Source organism: Cyprinus carpio, unplaced genomic scaffold (assembly GCF_018340385.1).
Source record: "Cyprinus carpio isolate SPL01 unplaced genomic scaffold, ASM1834038v1 S000006744, whole genome shotgun sequence".
In the NCBI taxonomy this organism is placed as follows: Eukaryota; Metazoa; Chordata; class Actinopteri; order Cypriniformes; family Cyprinidae; genus Cyprinus; species Cyprinus carpio.
In genome coordinates, this window is record NW_024879343.1 from 194,130 (window position 1) to 215,274 (window position 21,145).

At 34.4% G+C, this 21,145-nt stretch overlaps 1 protein-coding gene across 5 annotated transcripts in view; it reads right to left on the minus strand.

Moving 5' to 3' along the window:
* The window catches only part of mboat1 (membrane bound O-acyltransferase domain containing 1), a 175,976-nt gene that overhangs the window by 133,189 nt on the left and 21,642 nt on the right, over nt 1-21,145 (minus strand). For 3 of the 5 annotated variants that reach the window (XM_042755702.1, XM_042755699.1, XM_042755701.1), the window contains exon 2: nt 10,432-10,577. In XM_042755702.1, coding sequence (XP_042611636.1) covers nt 10,432-10,577 — 146 coding nt within the window. Of the gene's footprint in view, nt 1-2,240; nt 2,347-10,431; nt 10,578-21,145 lie in introns of all 5 variants that reach the window. The other 2 variants (XM_042755704.1, XM_042755703.1) reach the window with 2 other exon arrangements.

Sequence of the window (21,145 nt, forward strand, 5' to 3'; positions counted from 1 at the left end):
ATGTAGCCTAGCTCACTAAAATAGGCTTCCACTTTTAATGCTACTATGCAAAGTAAACCACAATTTATTTTGAATAATATAACACATAATTCATATTATATAAATAATACTGCACACCTATTAAATGTGTCAAATCTAAAATATGGTGTAATACTGTGTAGCTTAGAGAAAATATAAGCACAGGCTCAGTCTTGACATTTATCCTGCTTGAATTCGTTCTAAGAAATGCACATAACTTCATAATCACCAAACTTTCATCTGTGAATATTAAATATTTTAACTATAGTGTTTTTTCTTTCATTTTCCCGGACTGCAGCCGTCAAATGTAACACATCAGCGAGGCAAAACTGACGTCTATTTGCGAAAATGTGCTTTGATGTGCTTGTTTGAAAACTTGTGATTAAAGCGCCCCTCAGCGGTCAAAAGCTGCAAATGCATTTTGCAGACGCCGCGGCGGCGGTACGAGTGGCGGTAGAAGTAACGTTTTGGATGTCCACCTACTGTATAACTCAGACATACCGTACAATGTCCAATCTGCCCGAAACTTCGAATGTTTGATAACACTTCTGACCTGAACAGATCTACATGCCCATATTCAGTTATGGTCATAGCGCCACCTGCTGGCAACGGGAAGTGTCATGTTTTACGCTGTAACAAACTACTCCTAGAAATTTTATGACATCAAAAAAATAATAAAAAATTGATTAGTCTAATCTAAAGGCCTTTGCAATGTTAATTTGTGAAGATCATGAGTTTTTGTTAAAGGGGGTGTCTATGGCGTCCTAACAAAGTTCGAAGTCTTGCCATGGGAATAGAAGTTGCTGTAACTCAGGCATAAAATGTCCGATCTTCCCCAAATTTCACACGTTTGATAAGAGTCCTGGCATGATCACATTTGAAGGCCAATATTCCATTATAATTTTAGTGCCACCTGCTGGCAACAGGAAATGGCTTGTTTTAGACTAACTTAAACATGCAATGTCCAATCTGCACCAAACTTCACATATTTGGAAAGAGTCATGGCCTGAAGACATCTAAAGGCCAATATTCATTTATGATCATAGCACCACCTGTTGGCAATAGGACACGTCATGCTTTATACGAACTCAAACATACCATGTTCAATCTGCACCAAATTTTATATGTTTGATAAAAGTGCTGGACTGAAGAAATCTACATGCCAGTTATAGTCATAGCGCCATCAGCTGGCACCAGGAAGATTGGCACATATAAATGACTTTGTCATATTCCTCCTATATTTACCACATTAAATTCATATTTCTCACTGTTCGCTGTTTTACTAAACCCGCCCGCTGGCGGTGAGCCCGGGTGCGAGGGCCCTTTCATTGCTGCTTGCAGCTTTAATTAACTCTGTATTTGTATGCTCCTATTGTAGAGGCTGTAAGAAGAAATCCTGTATGTGCACACAACTGAGCTGTAGTAAAAGTTTCATCTAGCTGGTGACCATGAGGGTGGCAGAAAGAGAAGAACGACTTCACAAGATGTTAATGTAAACCAAACAAGTTATTGTTAAGAGAGTGAATCTTTTACTTTTTTAAGTATATTTTTTATAAAATATACTAAATATGAGTTGTATTTCATTTGTCTTTTGTTTGTTGGTTTCTGTATTTCATCACGTATGTGTTTGTAACTGTTGTGGGTAGTTTTGGTCTGCTTCAGGCACAGCTCTGGTATTCTTTAGGCAAGCAGCTTAAGGGCCATTCAAGGGAAGTGGTCCGTGGTGGTATGTGGACCACAACAATAGCCTAAATTCAACCAGATAAGGCCCACAACCAATTTGCTAACTGGGTATTTAAGCTAAACAAATAATTACAATTGTGACAAATTCAAATATGTTAAACAATTTTGGTAATCTGCTATTGAGGCACAAAAAAACTATTTACCACACATTTTCTTAAACAATAAATGTTTACTAAGACAATCGACACCACACTGTTGTACACTGTTGTGTAGTGGTGCCTGTTTTCTAGATCAAACCATGATCAAGCACAATGATTGACTAAAATGGTTGGAATCATCCCACCTTTTGCTTAAAATAACTAATTATCAACAGTGCTTTATTTATTGAAGCGTTGTTTAGAGAGAAAATAGTGCATCCATGACATCCACAAATTTAAACCACTTTGTGTAGAAGAACTATAATTTAATTTCCTTATGCTGTATTTGTACGTTTTCATTAATTACAATGAACACACACTTAAGTATTAGCGTGAACTTACATTGTTTTGCTGACGGCGTCCAGAGAGGAGTCTTCAACTAAAACAAATGCAACCAAACAAAGAAATGTGAATGGTGTCATCTGCTTTCCGAACAAAAAGATTAAATCTAGTGGAGAAAGAAAAAAAGGTCATTTAAAACAACATTTACAAAATTATACCCAAATGATCACGAGTGGATTTGGAAACACTTCATAATAACATTTTGTAGCTGTCTATCGACCCCCAGGACCACTAGGTAACTTTTTGGATGAATTAGATGTGCTGCTCTCAACCTTTCCTGAGGATGGTACTACCCTAGTTATGCTTGGAGATTTCAACATCCACCTATATAAACCTCTGTCTGCTGACTTCCACACTCTGCTTGCCTCTTTTGATCTCAACCGAGTGTCAACTACTGCTACTCACAAATCAGGCAACCAACTGGACCTTATTTACACATGACATTGCTCCACTGATCATGAACTGGTTACTCCACTGCACACCTCAGATCACTTCCTCCTCACTCTTAACCTCAACATGGTTCCTGACACATCACTTACCCCTCCACATGTCATATTTTGACGTAACCTACGCTCACTCTCACCCTCCCGGCTATCTGCAATGGTTTCATCTTCCCTTAAACTGTTAGCATCTTTTGATGCTAACTGTGCTACTGATACTTTCTGCTCCACTCTTACATCTTGTTTAGACACTCTTACATCTTGTTCCAGGCCAGCCCATACCACCCCTTCAGCCCCTTGGTTATCTGATGTTCTACGCGAACATCGTTCTAAGCTTAGAGCTGCTGAAAGGGTGTGGCGCAAATCCAGAAATACTACTGACCTTAATGTGTATCAGTAACTCCTCTCTTCCTTCTCTGCTATTGTCTCCACTGCTAAAAGGACATACTACCATGACAAAATTAACAATTTGTCTAACTCTCGCATGCTTTTTAAAACATTTTCCTCGCTCCTTTGTCCTCCTCCTCCCCCTCCTGCTTCATCTCTAATAGCTGATGACTTTGCCACGTTTTTCATTAATAAAATTAGAAACATCAGTGCACAATTTTCCACACCACAATCCATCAAGCACATCTCACCAGCAAACATACACTTATTCACATCCTTCTATTCACTCTCTGAGGCAGAAGTCTCCAAACTCATCCTTTCTTATCATCCTACTACTTGTCCACTTGATCCTATTCCATCTCATCTCCTTCAAGCCATTTCTCCTGCAGTTGTACCTGCACTCACTCACATCATTAACATATCCCTCCACACTGGTGTTTCCCCCTCATCATTTAGACAGGTTGAGGATGGGTTTCTTAAGTAGTGGAGTTATACGAGCCTATGTCTTTTAGAGAACTACAGACCAGTTTCCCTTCTTCCTTTCATTGCAAAAACACTTGAACGAGCTGTGTTCCATCCAAGTCTCTGCCTTTCTCACACAGAACAACCTCCTTGACAGCAACCAATCTGGCTTCAGAAGTGGACATTCAACCGAGACTGCCTTGCTCTCAGTTGTTGAAGCCCTAAGACTGGCAAGAGCAGATTCCAAATCTTCAATACTTATCTTGCTTGATCTGTCCACTGATTTTGACACGGTTAATCACCAGATCCTCCTGTCAACCCTACTGGCAAAGGGCATCTCAGGAACCGTACTCCAGTGGTTTGAGTCTTACCTATCAGATACTGCTTGTAGTTACAGGAAACCCATCGTTTCATCACAATTTCACCATCAAGTTAGGCACATCAACCATAACTCCTTCAAAAACAGCCATAAATCTTGGAGTTATGATTGATGATCAGCTAACCTTCTCAGACCACATTGCTAAAACTGTCCGGTCCTGCAGATTTGCTTTATTCAACATTAAGAAGATTAGGCCCTTTCTTTTGGAACATGCTGCAAAACTCCTTGTTCAAGCTCTTGTTCTGTCCAGGCTGGACTTTTGCAGTGCTCTCTTGGGAGGTCTTACAGCCAGTTCTATCAAACCTTTACAATTAATCCAGAACGCGGCAGCAATTTGCACTGGCTACCAATAGCTGCTCGCATAAAATTCAAGGCATTGATGTTTGCATACAAAACCACCACTGGCTTTGCACCCCTTTACCTAAATTGAATTTTATTTACTTCAGACTTATGTGCCCTCTAGAAGCATGCGTTCTGCAAGTGAACGTCGCTTGATTGTGCCATCCCAAAGAAGCACAAAGTCACTTTTACGGACTTTTAAATTAAATGTTCCCTCCTGGTGGAATGACCTGCCCAACTCAATCCGAGCAGCTGAGTCCTTAGCCATCTTCAAGAATCAGCTTAAAACACATCTCTCGCATCTTTATTTGACCCTCTAACTTTAGCACTCACTATTCTAATTCAATTCATAAAAAAAAAAATCGAACTACCTTTCTAATATTTTTGTATTCTATTTTCTTTTCATTTATTATACAATTATAAAAAAAAGACCTCTAACACTAGCTTGCTCTATTCTATCTGTTTTCTTTTTATTTATTATATTATTTAAAAGCCTTTGCTATGTGTACTGTGTTTAATCTAACTGAGACTTGTTATCTAGACATTTGCATCTATTGAGATAAGATGATTACTATTAGGGAACATGATTTAATCTGTTTATATTAGATTTTTTTGATAAATTAACAAGTATATATTTTAGCAAGCATTTAGCCAAACTTAAACCATGCTTTACACAAATGATGTCACAGCAGCTAAAAGTCCAATTAAAATAAAAGTACTAAAACGATTAGTAAACATTTATAAACATTTACAAATGATGAATAGATTTCATTTTAGAATGGGTCATGCAAAAAACATGAACAAATGATTCATAAATGATTTGGACAGATGTGTAAATAAGGTGGATTCCGGTCATTTTGGACACTTTTTGCCATTGCGATGTCTGCTCATAAAGGTACTAATGATTAGTAAATGTTAATAAACAATTACAATTGATAAATAGTTTCCACTTTAGATTGGGTACTGAAAAAACATAAAAAAACATTACTAAATGATTTGTCAAGATGTGTATATAGAAGTCTACACAACAAATGGAGACAAGATTTGTGACCTTAACAGAGTGTGATTATGAGTTAATGAATATGTTAACATGAATAGTTTGTGAAGTGATTAAAATGACTAATTAAGCAAAATTTTTCACAATATTTTAATTGTAAAAAAAGAGCTTTATAATATATGAACTAAAGTTTAATGACATTTGTTAGCATTCAGAAGTATATTAACAAATAAACTTTTAATCGTTGTGTAATCATAATTTTGGAATATATTTTAAAAAAGTGCATGATCATATAAATTGAAAGTATAATGACATTTGTAAACATGAACTAATGATCCATTAAAGGGGTCATATGATGCTGCTAAAAAGAACATTATTTTGTGTATTTGGTGTAATGAAATGTGGTTTAAGGTAAAAAAAAAAACAAAACATTATTTTCCACAATACTGTACATTATTGTTTCTCCTCTATGCCCCGCCTTCTGAAACATGTCGATATTTACAAAGCTCATCGGTCTGAAAAGCGAGGTGTGCTGTGATTGGCCAGCTATCCTGTGCATTGTGATTGGCCGAATACCTGAAGCATGTGATGGAAATGTTACGCCCCATAACATATTGTATAGCGCTGTCCGGCCGGAGCGAGGAGACATAAACATTAAATCCCATTATAAACGTGATATAAACATGATTTCTAGTCGTGTCCTCTTTTGGAAGGCCAAACAAAGTAGTTTCGCTTTCACAACGAAACACACAGCATCTATACGACATGGCGGCGGCGGCAACAACAATACTACAATGAGAACAAAAGGTAAGTCTTCTTTCTTTGCGTGAACATCTGGGCAGCATTATGTAAATCTTCCCAAATAGTCATGTAGATGTGTGGGGGCGTGTTAGAACGAGCCGTTTCAGAGGGGCGTGGTTGACTCTTCACTTTTAGAAAATAATATCTCTTTGGATTTGAGACTTTAGTCTTTGCAACTTTACAGATCTTCTTTATGCACCAAGAGCTTGTAACACTCCAAAGAGAGAGAAAAAATTGGAATCGCATTATATCACCCCTTTAAGCATTATATAATGTTTGTTAATGTTTTATTCATGAAGCTTTTAATCATTGCAAGTCATCTGTCAAGATCATTTGAAGATTTTTAAAAAGATCATATGATTTGAAAGTTTGATGACATTTGTAAGCATTTCAATTTACATTCATAAACATTAACAAGCAAATTATCTCATATTTCTAACTATGTAGCTATATATTAATTAATGATCTAGTAATCATCATACAATGTATGTTAATGATTTATTATTGAAAGTTGTTTATAAAGTGTTACCCTTGAGTTACATAGGGGTTTTGTGCACACAAAATTCCTTTATATTTTGTGTCTGTAGCCTTTTCAAGAGTGTGGAACAACCTCAAACTTTACTGAATGTGTAGCTCTGAGTGCAATGGTAAGTTATGTTTTAGTTGTAATAATTGTAAGTGTTAAACATGAAGACCTACTTTTCGTGTTGACAGTTCATTGTATGGATATGGAGATTGATAATTATCCTAAAACAAATATCAATTTAGTAAAAATAACTCTCAAGTAGAAATTTTCTTAATTATCATATATTTATATAAACACTAAATGCTGACGGCTCTCTGAGAGGAGTATATATATACCTAAAAACATATACAGTCCAACTAGCAAAATGTGAACAGTGACATTACTTACGAAAAAAGTTAACAGACTAACACCTCAGATCATCTGGTCTGTAACCCCTCCCGTCTCTGTGTCTCTGGAGTCTGACTGCTTCAGACCCTCAGTTTTACAATGAATTAGCCAAGGGTCTGTGAGTTTCTTTTATGATTCAACTTAAACTAACTGCATTTTTTGTAAATCACTCATGCATGTTTGGACATTGCTGCATAAAGATCTACATCTTAGCACTCTGAAAAATGAGGCTTTTTTTTTTCATATTTAAATAAAACTATATTGTAAATATTTTGCGTTGATTTAGAGCCATGTTTATTTTTATATTGAGTTTTACATTTAGTCACATTTTATTTATTACCATCTTTAAAACAGAGATAAGTTCCTTTTATATAACCGCTTGATTGGTGTCTGGGTGTGGTTGTGTGTGGTTTAGTTATATTTTAAAAACATAACTATTTGTTAGAACAAAATGCTGCTTGAATCTTTGTAGAAATTTTTAAAGAATCTAAAGCGTTTGAAGCAAAATTAAATATAATATAAATTATAATTTAGGTTGAAATTTAAGCAAGAATCACAGGACTTCAGATGCAGAAGGGACAATGTTTATTTAAACTTTAAAGTGATATTATGATTTGAAATTATTATTAATGGACAAAACATTCACAAAAGTTTTCCACACTCTCTGTGCAGGTTTCTCTTTGTGAGGTTTGGTTAGCAGCGACTGAAACGCAGCTTTACACACAACTTCTAGTCTGCATGGAGAGGATCTTGAGACTCCAGTAGCTTCAAACATCTGTCTGCTGCTCAGCAGTGGCTTTTTTACAGCTGGCATTACAATACAGTTCATTTTTTTGACAGAAACTTTGCTTAATAAATCTTTATCTTACCAAGATCTTCTGTGCTCTAAGTGACTCACAAATCTTTTGACATTTCAATAATTTCTATTCGCTTTTCGTTAAATATTGTTTGTTTTGATGCCTTTTGCAAGAGATTGCATTTTTTCATACTTTTCATCTTCAGAAAGATCTTTCTTCCTCACCATATTTCATGAGAACTGTGACTTGCTTAATAATTTGGAACAACCTCTTTAAGTAGGGTTTCCATTTACCTAAGAAGAACTGGCAAACTATTGAACAAACCTGTCTGAGATTGATACCAGTTATCTAAAAAGATGTGACAAACCACACAAACAAAAACTTACTCTTTATTATACCAAAATCCTATTGATATATCACTTGCATAATAATTTGGAACGCGGTGTATGTACTCACACAAACACACACACACACACACACACACACACACACACACACACACACACACACACACACACACACACACACATACACGTATAAGGTATAAATGTATAAAAAAGAACATGGATTTCCTCGTCCAACATATTGAGATCTGATCTTACGGCATGTTAAAACTGTTCATGTCTTTACTTATTTTGATATTGTTTATACATCATTAGATTCGGCTGATACCTTCTTCCCTCACATGACCGTAGAGTGACCATGAGATGGAATGAGGCTGATGTTGCAGATGTCGCCGGAAATGAATTGACAAAAATGAGCCTGAAAAGTTCACATTTGACATGTCAAGGTTCAAAATCAATCAATCTTCATATTACACCCCCGGAGGTCACGGGAAAAAAATAATAATAATTCAGTGGACTGGAGTCAATTATTCCACTTTTTCCATGGTTACCACACCTCAAGACATTGTTTGGATATTTTATGTCAAGACTTGGTATGCAAACTAAAGCAGTTATTAGAGAGAGAGATTACGCATGAGTGAATTCTCTGTCTCTGTTGTTGCTGAACAGTGTTCAGCAACAACTTTACTAAAGAGTGAAACTGTAAGTTTAACTGCTTGCCACCTTATTACTTGAAAATGTCATGTAACTTTTTTCGGTTTCTAAACTAGTTTACTGATAAAGTCACGGGCCAGCAATGACAACACATTTCTGTGCATCAGTTTGATTCTGTGTGTGTCTACAGTATGTGTGTGCGTGCAGGGGCGGGGGAGGCAGTAATTTCATGAATACATGAAAAAGGTTTCCTCTGTACCCCAGATTTATATGGCACATAAGGGACACATGACTATGCTGCTCAGGCTATACAGTATGTTCTCAGCACTCAAAAATTCAATTATCATATAGTCCTGGCTAACTGGCTAACATATACTTCTCTAATAATGTTCCAATTGATTTCATCACAGTCCTTCACAAAGTCTACCTTCTCAAAATCAAGTGAATAAATAAAAGGCGTCTCATTCAGTGTTCAGTGTTGTTCAGTGGAACTTCTATTAAATTGCACTTTTTATCCTAGTTTAGGTTAGGGAAAACAAGTCCTGGCCTTTATATATATATATATATATATATATATATATATATATATATGTATATATATATATATATATGTATATATATATATGTATATAAAGTACAGGTCAAAAGCTAGGAAACATTACTATTTTTAATGTTTTTGAAAGAAGTCTCTTCTGCTCATCAAGCCTGCATTTATTTGATCAAAAATACAGAAACAACAGTAATATTGTGAAATATTATCACAACTTAAAATAATAGTTTTCTATTTGAATATACTTTAAAAAAAATAATTTATTCCTGTGATGCAAAGCTGAATTTTCAGCATCATTACTCCAGCCTTCAGTGTCACATGTAACATCCAGTCTATCACATGATCATTTAGAAATCATTCTAATATTCTGATTTATTATGAGTGTTGGAAACAGTTCTGCTGTCTAATATATTTGATGAATAAAAGGTTAAAAAGAACTGCATTTATTCAAAATAAAAAAAAAATTCTAATAATATATATTCTAATAATATATTTTCTTTACTATCACTTTTTATCAATTTAACACATCCTTGCTGAATAAAAGTATTGATTTTATTTAAAAAAAAGAAAGAAAAAAAAATTTACTGACCCCAAATTACTGACCAGTAGTGTATACTGTTATTACAAAATATTTATATTTTAAAAACATAGCTTCTTCTTTTTTTTTTTACTTTTTATTCATCAAAGTATCCTAAAAAAGTATCACATGTTCTGAAAAAAATATTAAGCAGCAGAACTGTTTCCAACTTTGATAATGAATCATCATATTAGAATGATTTCTAAAGGATCATGTGATAATGATCCTAAAAATTCAGCTTTGCATCACAGAAATAAATGATAAAGTATAATAAATTTAAAAACAATTATTTGAAATTGTAATAATATATCACAATATTAAATTTTTTTTTCTGTATTTTTGATCAAATAAATGGAGGCTTGATGAGCAGAAGAAACTTCTTTCAAAAACATTAAAAATAGTAATGTTTCCAAACTTTTGACCTGTACTGTATTTATTTTTTTTTTTTTTTTTTTTATTTTTTTTTTTTATTTTTTTACTTAAGTTTAATGTCATAAAATATGTTGGTATCATAAAACGATATAGTTTTGAACAGAAAAGGTTTTCCTTACCAGCCAAAGCAAAACGTAATAAATGAAGCTCCAATAATGGTAGCAACAGCATGTCGAACCTCAGGGGTGTTACGCTGGGGATTGAGACAGAGGCGAAACCAGAATGCAACTGCTAGTCCAAAAACCTGACAGGCAATGAAATTCACCTAAAGTGAGAAACAGAGGTCAAAATGATTAGTATGTAATATAACACAATGGGCCTTGTGTAGGAAATGAGTGTATGACAGAAAATTGGGCATACAGTTGTTTCTACGCAAAACTTGAAAGTAGTTTATAACTGGTGGCACCTGTCAACTTTTTTTTGATGATGACCTTTGACCTCTTACCCTGAGGTGATCGACCGCTTGACCTGGACCACCCACATTGTGTTGACCCATGACCTTTTAATGATTTCCAGCTGTCAATATGACATATGGTTTTAGCATATTTGAAATTCCGGCATTAATCTGTGGCCTTTTAATGATCTCTAGCTGTCAATATGACATATGGTTTTAGCATATTTGGAATTCTGCTATTGACCCATGACTTCCAGGTTGTAATATGAAGACTGATCAGTTTTGAACAGCTATAGGTCACAAATGAACTTTTAAGGTTCATTTTTGACCTTTTTAGGTACGTTTTGAGCTCTCACATCCGGGGCATCTGGTGACCACATGCAGACATCCGTCCACATTTCTTGTCCACACGGTGTGCTATGATCTCTGTCTATGGGATGTGAGAAGGATATTGGTTGGTTTTAAGGACAATATCAAAAAAGTAAAATAATTAACAAATTTAACATCATAAGGGCATATCAGAACATGTGCACCCACACACACACTTACATACACACTTGTCATACACACTTATTTGTAAGGAATTTTCATACATGTTCTTAAATGGTACAATCTATATATTATCTCCCCTAACCTAAACAAGTCCCATTTTATACAGGAATTGTTAATAAAAAAATAAATTAAAAAATCTAATTATATTGTTCGTTTCATGGTAACATGCAATCAAGGTCTTTGGAAACTACACAAGATACAAGTTCATTTAGGCTATTTAACATGCACTGTGACATTTTCAGCTGTTTCAACTTATAAACTCCTTGAGATTTTAAAGTCAGTTTAATAGTAAAAATTCATTGAAATTCAAGTTGAATCTAGTATAAAAAAAAGCTTTAAATTGCTTAAATTATTTCTTTGAATTAAAGTAACTTAAAAATGTTATGACTTTTTCATCATATAATTTTTTACTGTGTGATAACGACCTGTATTTGTTTTCTATTTCCGAAACCAAGCACCCACTTTTTTCTTTTTTAAATCTATTATTCGCTCGCATATCTCCTACAACTGAGGTTTTTGTTTTTATTTTTTTGAGCAAGGTGTCACTGTCAGGGGAGTCAAACGATAATTACATCATTATTAGGGTTTCCAATTAACTTCAGAAATGGAAAATAAGGGCTAATTGTGATTCTTTAGATTTTATTCTTTAAGAAAATAGTGTTTATTCTTGTAGAAAATGTTTATTTTTAAGAAAATAAAGGACAGTATAAGGGAGGATCCAAATATTTGTAATGTACAATAATGTAGGCCCATATCTGCCTGCAGTTAAAAAGTTTTCAGAAATAATCACATTTGTTTTGCTTAACTTATTTATGTGTAATTATTCTAAAAAACAATTTTAATGTCATACAAAAAATGCCATCAGTCTGAGTAAATTTTACCATTATAGAATTGTGACTTTACAAGGGTAGTAATTTAGGAGGTGAAAATATTATGAAATTACGAATGGCATGGAATTTTAAAGCATAACAACTGAAGGTCTATGAAACGTCAGTCAATAAAGCATTTTTTTAAACAATGAACACTTAAAGTTTTTAACTAAAATATTATTTCAACCATATAGCCTGCGAATAAATAAAAATGCATACTTTTAAAAAGAAAATAACACTTAGAGAGTGTAGGTTGCTTCTGGTGTTTGGATTTTTACTTCAATGTAATGAAGTCCAAGTTTAAGAATAGCCTACACTAGTTTTTTTTTTTTTTATATTTCTATATATTTATATCTATTTTTTTTTTTTATCTTAATGTGAAATATGTCTTCCTTCAGGTAGACTGAATGTTTTCTTGCCTTGCTAAATGTTGGGCTCATGATCAATAAGTTGTATTCGCCTCAAACTGATTTTGTAAAATCAAAACTTGTGGACGGTGAACATGGGTGTAGTTAGCACGAGTCACGCTCGCTGTGAAGCGGGAGCAGCTGGCAGAGTATTCCGCTTGGTCTTAAAGCCTTTGTTATTATTATGGTCTGGTGAAAATAATAATATGGGCTGCGCGAAAATAATAAATAAAAAGAGTAGGGCTGCTGTGAGTGCAGGCCGCATATTTCAACCCAGTAGCATGACAACACACCAGCCCTCACGGCCAAAACAACAGATCAAATTCAGTCCAGCTGGAGGTGGTTGGGGTCTGGGGGTAGTTCTGTATAGCTTGTGGGGGTTGAAATGAAGGTATGAATCTCTTGCTCTTTCATATGGACAGTTTCTGATGAGGGTTTCAAACTTGCAGAGCAGGTTTAGTCAAAGTAGGACAAATGCCTCACTTTTGTCATTTTTGCAACTGCATACAGAATATTAGACACATTACAATATAATATGTTTTTTTTTTTTGAGGCATCTTTGAGAGAGAGACAAAGAAAGTGCTGAAAGAGACGTGCATCTGCCAAAGAGACAAAAACATATGTTCTTAATGTATTTGTTGCTTTGTAGCTACTATTTTCAGTTTTAATTGTTCACGGCAACACTGCAGTCGTTTTGGCAATACAAATGTAAAAATATATTGCAGTAATAAGAAACTGCTCTGAGACATCATGTAGGCCTAATTATTTTTAGCTTCATTACTAGGCAATTCATTACTGATGTGACATTTGCAGACAAAACCTGGGGCCGGATTCATGAAAATCTTCTCAGAATTTATGCAAACGCATATAAAATGCTTTAAAAACTTTAACAGAGATGTCTAGAGGGTATTTAATAGGTCTGCCCCCCACGTAAGATTTTTCTAGTTACTAGTAGCCTAGTCGTTAATTTAAGTCATCATTCAACTAATCGCATGTTTATATTAAATTAACATCTATAATCCATAATGAGCCTTAATATATTCTACGCTCAAGCACATGCATTAGGTTTGCCAAAAAGCACAGGCAGAAGTAGCCTAATAATTGTGAAAAAGGAGACATTTTAATTATTTATTAATAAACAAATGTTTTCTTGTCGGCTGCAAGATGAAATTCACAGTGCTGACTATCATCTCCATAGTATACTGTACGTACCTTTAAAGAAAAATGCAACCTTCACAGATTACATAATGCTTACATTTCAAGCTTTCTGTAGATATATTTCTCATATATCCCTAATTTTAAGTTATTTCCTTTTCAGGAAAAAAAAAATCAAGTGATCTAGAGGGGTACCTCTCTGTCATGCATGTGCATTAATAATTTTTGCACAAACTCTTGAATATGAATAATAATATAGAACATTTATTTTTGGTTACAGTACGGGATCCGCATTAAAAAATAATCTTCACAAGTCTACAACCGAGACTAAAGGCCGATGCCACTCCAATTCGTTGATCATTTGTTGTTCTTGATCAAGATTAAACGGATGCATGACTCTCATAAACTTGTTTTAATAAATCTCTTTTGCATTAAATAATAAAGATGTAAAGATGGTTAAGTTAAATATTATTGTACAAATAATTATAAAATGCTATAGACTGCGAATAAGATGGCAGTTTCACATTTTGCATATGCATTACAAAGTAAATCATTTTTTACATGAAATTATCCAAAATAATGCCAAACAAGATTTGTAATGAAGATAAAAAATGTAGACAAATAAGAATAAATGCTGCACGTCGCACTCAGCAAATCTTGCACGCTGATATTTTAAGGAATAGGATGCACTCCTGCATTTAAATGCGGCTGCATTTTTATTATTATTATTTTTTTTTTTACTTTACTTAAATTGTATGAAAGCAAGTAAAGAAGGCTCCCTTTAAAATCAATGAAGTTGTCAATTAATGAAGCTCTTTTTTTTTTAACATTGTGTGCACTTTGTTGATTTTAATGAGAGAACTTGAGTTTAAGCACGAGGACATTTTATTAATCCGTCCATTCTTTTCAGTTTCAATGATTTAGCTAAATCGTGCAGGTTTAATTTATTCGTTTCTTGTTTTAGTTAGGCCTAAATAATGGGAGCAAAATTATACAGTGCCTCACGTTTTACTAAAATAAAGGAAATAATTTATAAATCACGCAACGATTTCTTAATCAGTGTAGATATCCTTTTCCCAAGTAGTTATCTGTCAAAATAAAGGACAGGTAACGAAAAACAAAGTATGTGTGTGACAAAAATGCATGCTGTTTTATTAAAGGAATTTTAAAATATAAATTAAAAATGTACTTGTGACAAATATAGGCCTAATATGTGAGAATATTAACATTTTGCATATAAATCCATGTAGCCTATCTCACTAAAATAGGCTACCGCTTTTAATGCTCCGATGCAAAGTAAACCACCATTTCTTTAGGATAATATAACACATAATTCATATTATATAAAATATACTGCACACCTGTTAAATGTGTGTAACACTGTGTAGCTTAGAGAAAATAGAAAATAAGCACAGGCTCATAGGCTTGACATTTATCCTGCTTGAATTCGTACTAAGAAACGAACATAACTTCAAAAGTACTAAACTTTCATCTGTGAATTTTAAATATTTTAACTACAGTGTTTTTCTTTCATTTTCCCTGACTGCAGCTGTCAGATGTAACACATCAGCGAGGCAAAACTGACGGCTATTTGTGAAAATGTGCTTTGATGCGTTTGTTTAATAACTTGTGGTTAAAGTGGCACTCAGCGGTCAAAAGCTGCAAATGCACTTTGCAGACGCAGCGGCGGCGGCACTCAGGGTGGTAAAAAGCTCATTCTGGTTGGCCACCTACTGTACACACATACACAAACACAATTGAATGTATAAAAAGTGTCTATACTTACTTAAAGTTGTATATAAATACAGATACGATAAATATAAAACATCTTAATTTTTTTTCCAGAGAAAAATATTTCCTCGTGCAAGGATGTCCATTCTGTGAATGAAAGGTTTACAGATATGTTCTTAGTTTAAATTGAAACATACAACTGCAGAGTGCGCGCTCTTCACACAGCATGAATCCCCGCCAAAACAGTGTCACTCGACATGACGGGGGTGGGTGGGTGCTTAGAAGCGTAAGATATAGGTAATAGTTTCACATTGAAAGCAACCATCTTATCTTATCACCTCTTATCTCGACCAATCACGTGAGCGAATTCAAGCAGAATAGGTCTACCTCATGTGTGGGGTGCCAGAGGATGTCAGGGGAGGCGCATAGAGTAATATAATTAATTAATAAATTAATTTAAAATAATTGATTATTGATTACTAATTTGAATCGGTTTAAACCGGTAAATTCCTGGAAAGTCCAAGGATCCAGTTGTCATGAGTCCGGGCCCTGCATTTCTCCCTCTCACCACCAGAAATCGCCATCTCCCATCCTCCTGGACTCCCTTCCCCTAACTCCATACACCTGTTCACTCATTACACCCTCAGCTGTTCCCCATTGTCACAGACAATGTATATTCTGTATATGTATGTATATATTCTCCTCTCACTCACCACTCTGCCTGGTTGAATTGTATTGTAGTTGTAAATTCTTGTTGCACGCACTTTTTGTTGCCATATTTGCATCCTGGTCCTGTTCTTGTTTGAGCTGTTTTTCAGATCTTGTTTGATCTGTTTCTGTTTTGCTTTGTCTGTTTTTGTTCATTAAATCTTTAACCTGCACTTGGATTCAGACCCTGTTTTTTCCACGGTGCTCTCTTACGCCCCATGACTAGTGGTCGACCGATATATGCCTCGGCTGATATTTGGCATTTTTTAAAAATCGGCATCAGCCGATAAGTTTTTGTGCTTGGCCGATGTGTAAAAAAAAAAAATCAACTTATATATATATATATATATATATATATATATATATATATATATATATATATATTTATATATATATATATATATATCGGCCATCAGCCACCCTGCTCTCTAAGAAATCGGCATCAGCTGAATTCAGACCACCAGTAGGGTGAATAAACAGAAATCTTCTTGAAAAAAATCACAACGGAAACAGCCAAAACATAATGCCAATAAATCAGCAATGGAAAAATCTTCTTGTCTTCAAGCTTAGACAGAGTTCAACGAGGAAGCTCGGGCACAGACGGTGGCTAGCCTCTGGTCACACAGGAGCGTACACAGATGAAGCACAGCGGAGTACTGCAGTAGCTCTATCAAGCGCAGCACTGATACAGAGCAGACATAGGTTAGAGCAAAAGCAAAATAATTCTAGCAGCTAGATGAAACCACGACAAGACAGGACTAAATAGAGAGGAAATGCAACATGAGACTTCTCTATCAGTGGTTAACGAACAATCTGACAAAGAGACCGGAGGAAGAGAGAGGAGGAGTAGCCAACGTAATCAGAGGGAAAAGGGGACAGGTGTGATGTACTTAGAGTAAAGCAGGAGAAGATAGGGAACAGCTGGGAAGAGGAGAGTAAGTGATTGAGTGTGCTAAAGACAGGTGAGTGTCAGTGCTTGTGCAATAAGGCCAGTGCCCAGAAGAGGGTGGAAAAGGAAAGAAAGAGCCAGGCTCATGACAGAAAACATGGCTGATTTCATCAGATATTGCAGAGAGAATTGTGACTTACATCTAGATGTCATAAAATTATTCTGTTCAGCGTGTATTTGGAGTGTTTTAAGAGTGTTTTATAATAGACACTGGCTGAAGGTGGTCAGAGGTTTAGCGATTCTGAATGACTTCATGCAGTAGGTTTAGTGGTTTTTGGTGTCTCCCTGTGGTCCTGTGTGGTATCGCAGATTGAATTGTGCTCATTTGTATTGAAAACTTTTATTTAATTATTGATTGATTGTGGCACTATACATATATTGTGAATTATTAAAAAGTACTTATTTATTTTAAATAAATAATTAAATAAATAAAAATGAGGGGGGGGGGGGGGGGGTTGTGGGGGGGTTGACGCTTCCTCAGAGAGTTCAAATATGCATAAAAGCACCATAAAAACATCCATAGTCTAAATTTTGTATGTCTCTCTTATCGCTTAAGACGTTTGTTCTATTCGAACGTAAGTGCCCTGCGAAGTGGACATCACAGGATTTTCCGCCATGATTACAGTTCGAAGCGTGTTCCATTCAGAGTGCACAGAAGTGTGCGAGATGTGAATTTAAATTGTATTTATTTACCGAGGTATATGATGTCACACTTTTCTGTGTGTTAAGACATTGCGCACCGCAAATCCATGAATGAATGTACTGAAGTGAAGTAAACTTCAACAGATTTTCCCTGCTCAGGGAGTAGGGAGCAATGAACACTGTGTAGGGACCATGTCAATGGGAACACAGTTCATGCACGGAGCTCACTTCTAACGAGCTGATTATCTGAATCAGGTGTGACAACAAATGTGCAGAGCAGGGGGTCGCAAGGACTGGAATTGAGAACCGCTGTCATAGAGGATGGCTAGCACAGAGGTCATTGTTCGAAACACTGCTTAATCAATGAATCTCTTGCGAGATTATCGGTCAATTATAAACACCAATTACAAAATAAGTAATGGAATAAACTATTTTATTTAAACAGGTCAAACCATAAGGGGTAATGTGAACCCTGACATGGCCAGGCACATCAATTTGTCATGCATTATGGGAGGCTTTCCATAAACATAATGATTTTTATAATGAATATTCTATCCCTTGCTCCTAAACACAACCTCGTAGAAATCTTCCTTATATTTCTTACATCTTATAATAAATAAATAAAACAAGCAGGAACAAAACATAATTTTGTATGATTTATAAGACCCACAATGTCAAACTCTTCGTGTTTTATTCTCTTTGAGGGGAAATTTGGTCCCCATGGTTTAGGTTAAACAAGTACACACAAACACCCGAACAAACAATTCAAGTTGTTGAGTAAAGGAAATGTTTCTCAGTATTATAAAAATGGTTTTAACTAAAATATATGATTATATATATAACGACAAAGCAAAATCTTTCTTTTACTTTTAGCTGAATTTTTAAAAACACCTTATGTTTGCTTTATGTTTTTGAGAGCAGAAGTAGAATGATGAACCCCAAAGATGTTCATACCTCGAATTAAAATTTTAATTTTTAAAATTAAAGTTTTAAAAAAAATGCATTTAGTGTAAGTTGAATCATAAAAAATAAAAAAAAAACTCACAGAGCCTTGCCTTGTCCATTGTGAAACTGTGGGTCTAACTGCTTCTTTCTCTCACTGATACGGGAGGGGTGAGAGAGGAGTCACAGACCAGATGATCTGAGATGTTAGTTTGTTCACTTTTTTCTAAGTGAATGTTTTAAATGTGCTACATGTATTTCAAAATATAACATTATTTTAAAGTAAAAATCTAATATTAGTATATTCTGACTTAAACCTAAGGTATAATTTATGTTAGATTTATTCCACTTCAAACACTTTAAATTACTTAAAAGTTTAGATTATTTAAAAGTTTCAGACTCAAGTTACAAAGATTCAAGATTTAAATATTCAAGCAATGTTTTGTCTTGACAATAGGTATGTTTTAAAATATAACTAGACTAGATTTTTTTTAACTAGATATACAACATTCAATTGACTATTTCAATTCCAAATTTCAAGCTGCCTAATATACAAAAGTAGCTATATGAATGATGTTCTACTATTATGACCAAAAACAACTATTTAAGTTCTTATGTTATTATAGGAAACTAATCCAAGTGAACGTGCGGACGTGCTTGTCCAAAGCTAATTTATCATGTCAGAATTAAAACCCTATTTTAGAAAAATGACACTCAGTCAGCGCTTTGAGATGAAACATTTAAAGGCGCTAGAAAATAAACATTATTATCATATTATTATAATAAAATTATTAAATTGGCTAGCTTTAGATTTCTTATTAAAATCACTGAAATATATACATTTCAATTACATTAAAATCTGTACCATTCAGCGAGACCACAGCCTCACTGTGTTGTTATATGTGAATGATTGTTTAGGCCGAAAATGAGTGAAGTATTCATTATGTGGCGACTATGGAAACATTTGGATTTGTGCAGAATGAGAGAGGGATTCAGTTTCACTTTCAATTAATTCTTTTTGGCTTGACATTTATATAGCCTGAATACTGTTCATTTTAAACAATTTGAGTAGTGAGGGAAAATATGGCCTTTAGCTGTTTATAGTGATAAAAATGATTTCTAAATGCAAAATGGGACGAATGTGTGACTTACCTTTCTTTTTCCTCCCAAATTGCAATTTTATAATGTTTTTCTTTTCTTTCTTTTTTTTTTTTCATTGCAACAAACATTTTAATGTAACTTGAAAAAAAATTGTTTAACATTCGCCAAAATGTTGACATTTTAAAATGTTAAAACATGATGCTTTATTGCTAAGACTAGTCGGAAAATACTGTAGCCTAACAGAAGCAGTTAAACACCCAGACAAGATCTACGATGGCGTTTTAGTGCCATGTAAAATAAAGAAAAAAATAATGTTAAAAAATTTAATAAATAAAAAAGATTACGAGATTGAAGTCATAATATTTTGAAAAAAAAAAAAAAAAAAGAAGAAAATAAAGTCATAGCCATATTGTTGAGAATAAAGTCGTAGCAATGAGATTTAAGACAACATTTTGAGAATATGCGTATAGCATTATGTACACTGGCATTTTAGTCCCATGTTAGAAAAAAAAACAAGAATAAAGTTGTAGCAATATGAGAATAAAGTCAAAATATTTTGAGAATTAAGTCAAAATTACAAGAATAAGTCATACCAATTAGAAATTAAAGTTAGAATATTTTGAAAGTACTGTGCATTAAAATGGCCAGGATTGGGAGCACCGGGAAAAATTCTGGTGTCCTGGCAACTGATTTGAATATATGTTGGATTATTAGCAGAAATCATAGCATGTGTCATATTCTTGCAGTAGGGACAGTAGGGACATCTAAATAAATTAGAATGTCATGGAAAAGTTAATTTATTTCAGTAATTCAGCTCAAATTGTGAAACTTGTGTATTAAATAAATTCAATGCACACAGACTGAAGTAGTTTAAGTCTTTGGTTCTTTTAACCCTCTGGGGTCTAAGGGGTTTTGGGGGCCTGGAGAAGTTTTGACATCCCCTGACTTTTGTGCTTTTTTCAGTTGCTTATAAACATATACATGGCTAAAGTCTAATAACACTGTAATCACTACAAACTGGGCTACAATAATATGTAAATAGCATGTATGTACACGATTGTGTTTTTGAGAAAACAACATTTATGCGTGGTTAGTGAAAAACTACAATTTTGAAGTTACTGAAATAAGGTCATAAAACACCTAGAGAACATTTGTTCACAAGACTGTCAAACGTACCTTGTAGACTAGAATTTTTGCTTCAAAACGATGTGAAAATCATCTTGTTTACTCACTCACAGAAAACAATAGATTGATTTAAATGTTCTAAGACACTTTTTGTTTCGAAAAGGCATATGCGAGTAGGCGTGATTGACCATGAATATTTGTGTGATTAACACCTGAGAAGACATAGGCCCGCATAATGAGCTGCATAACGAGCCTTTC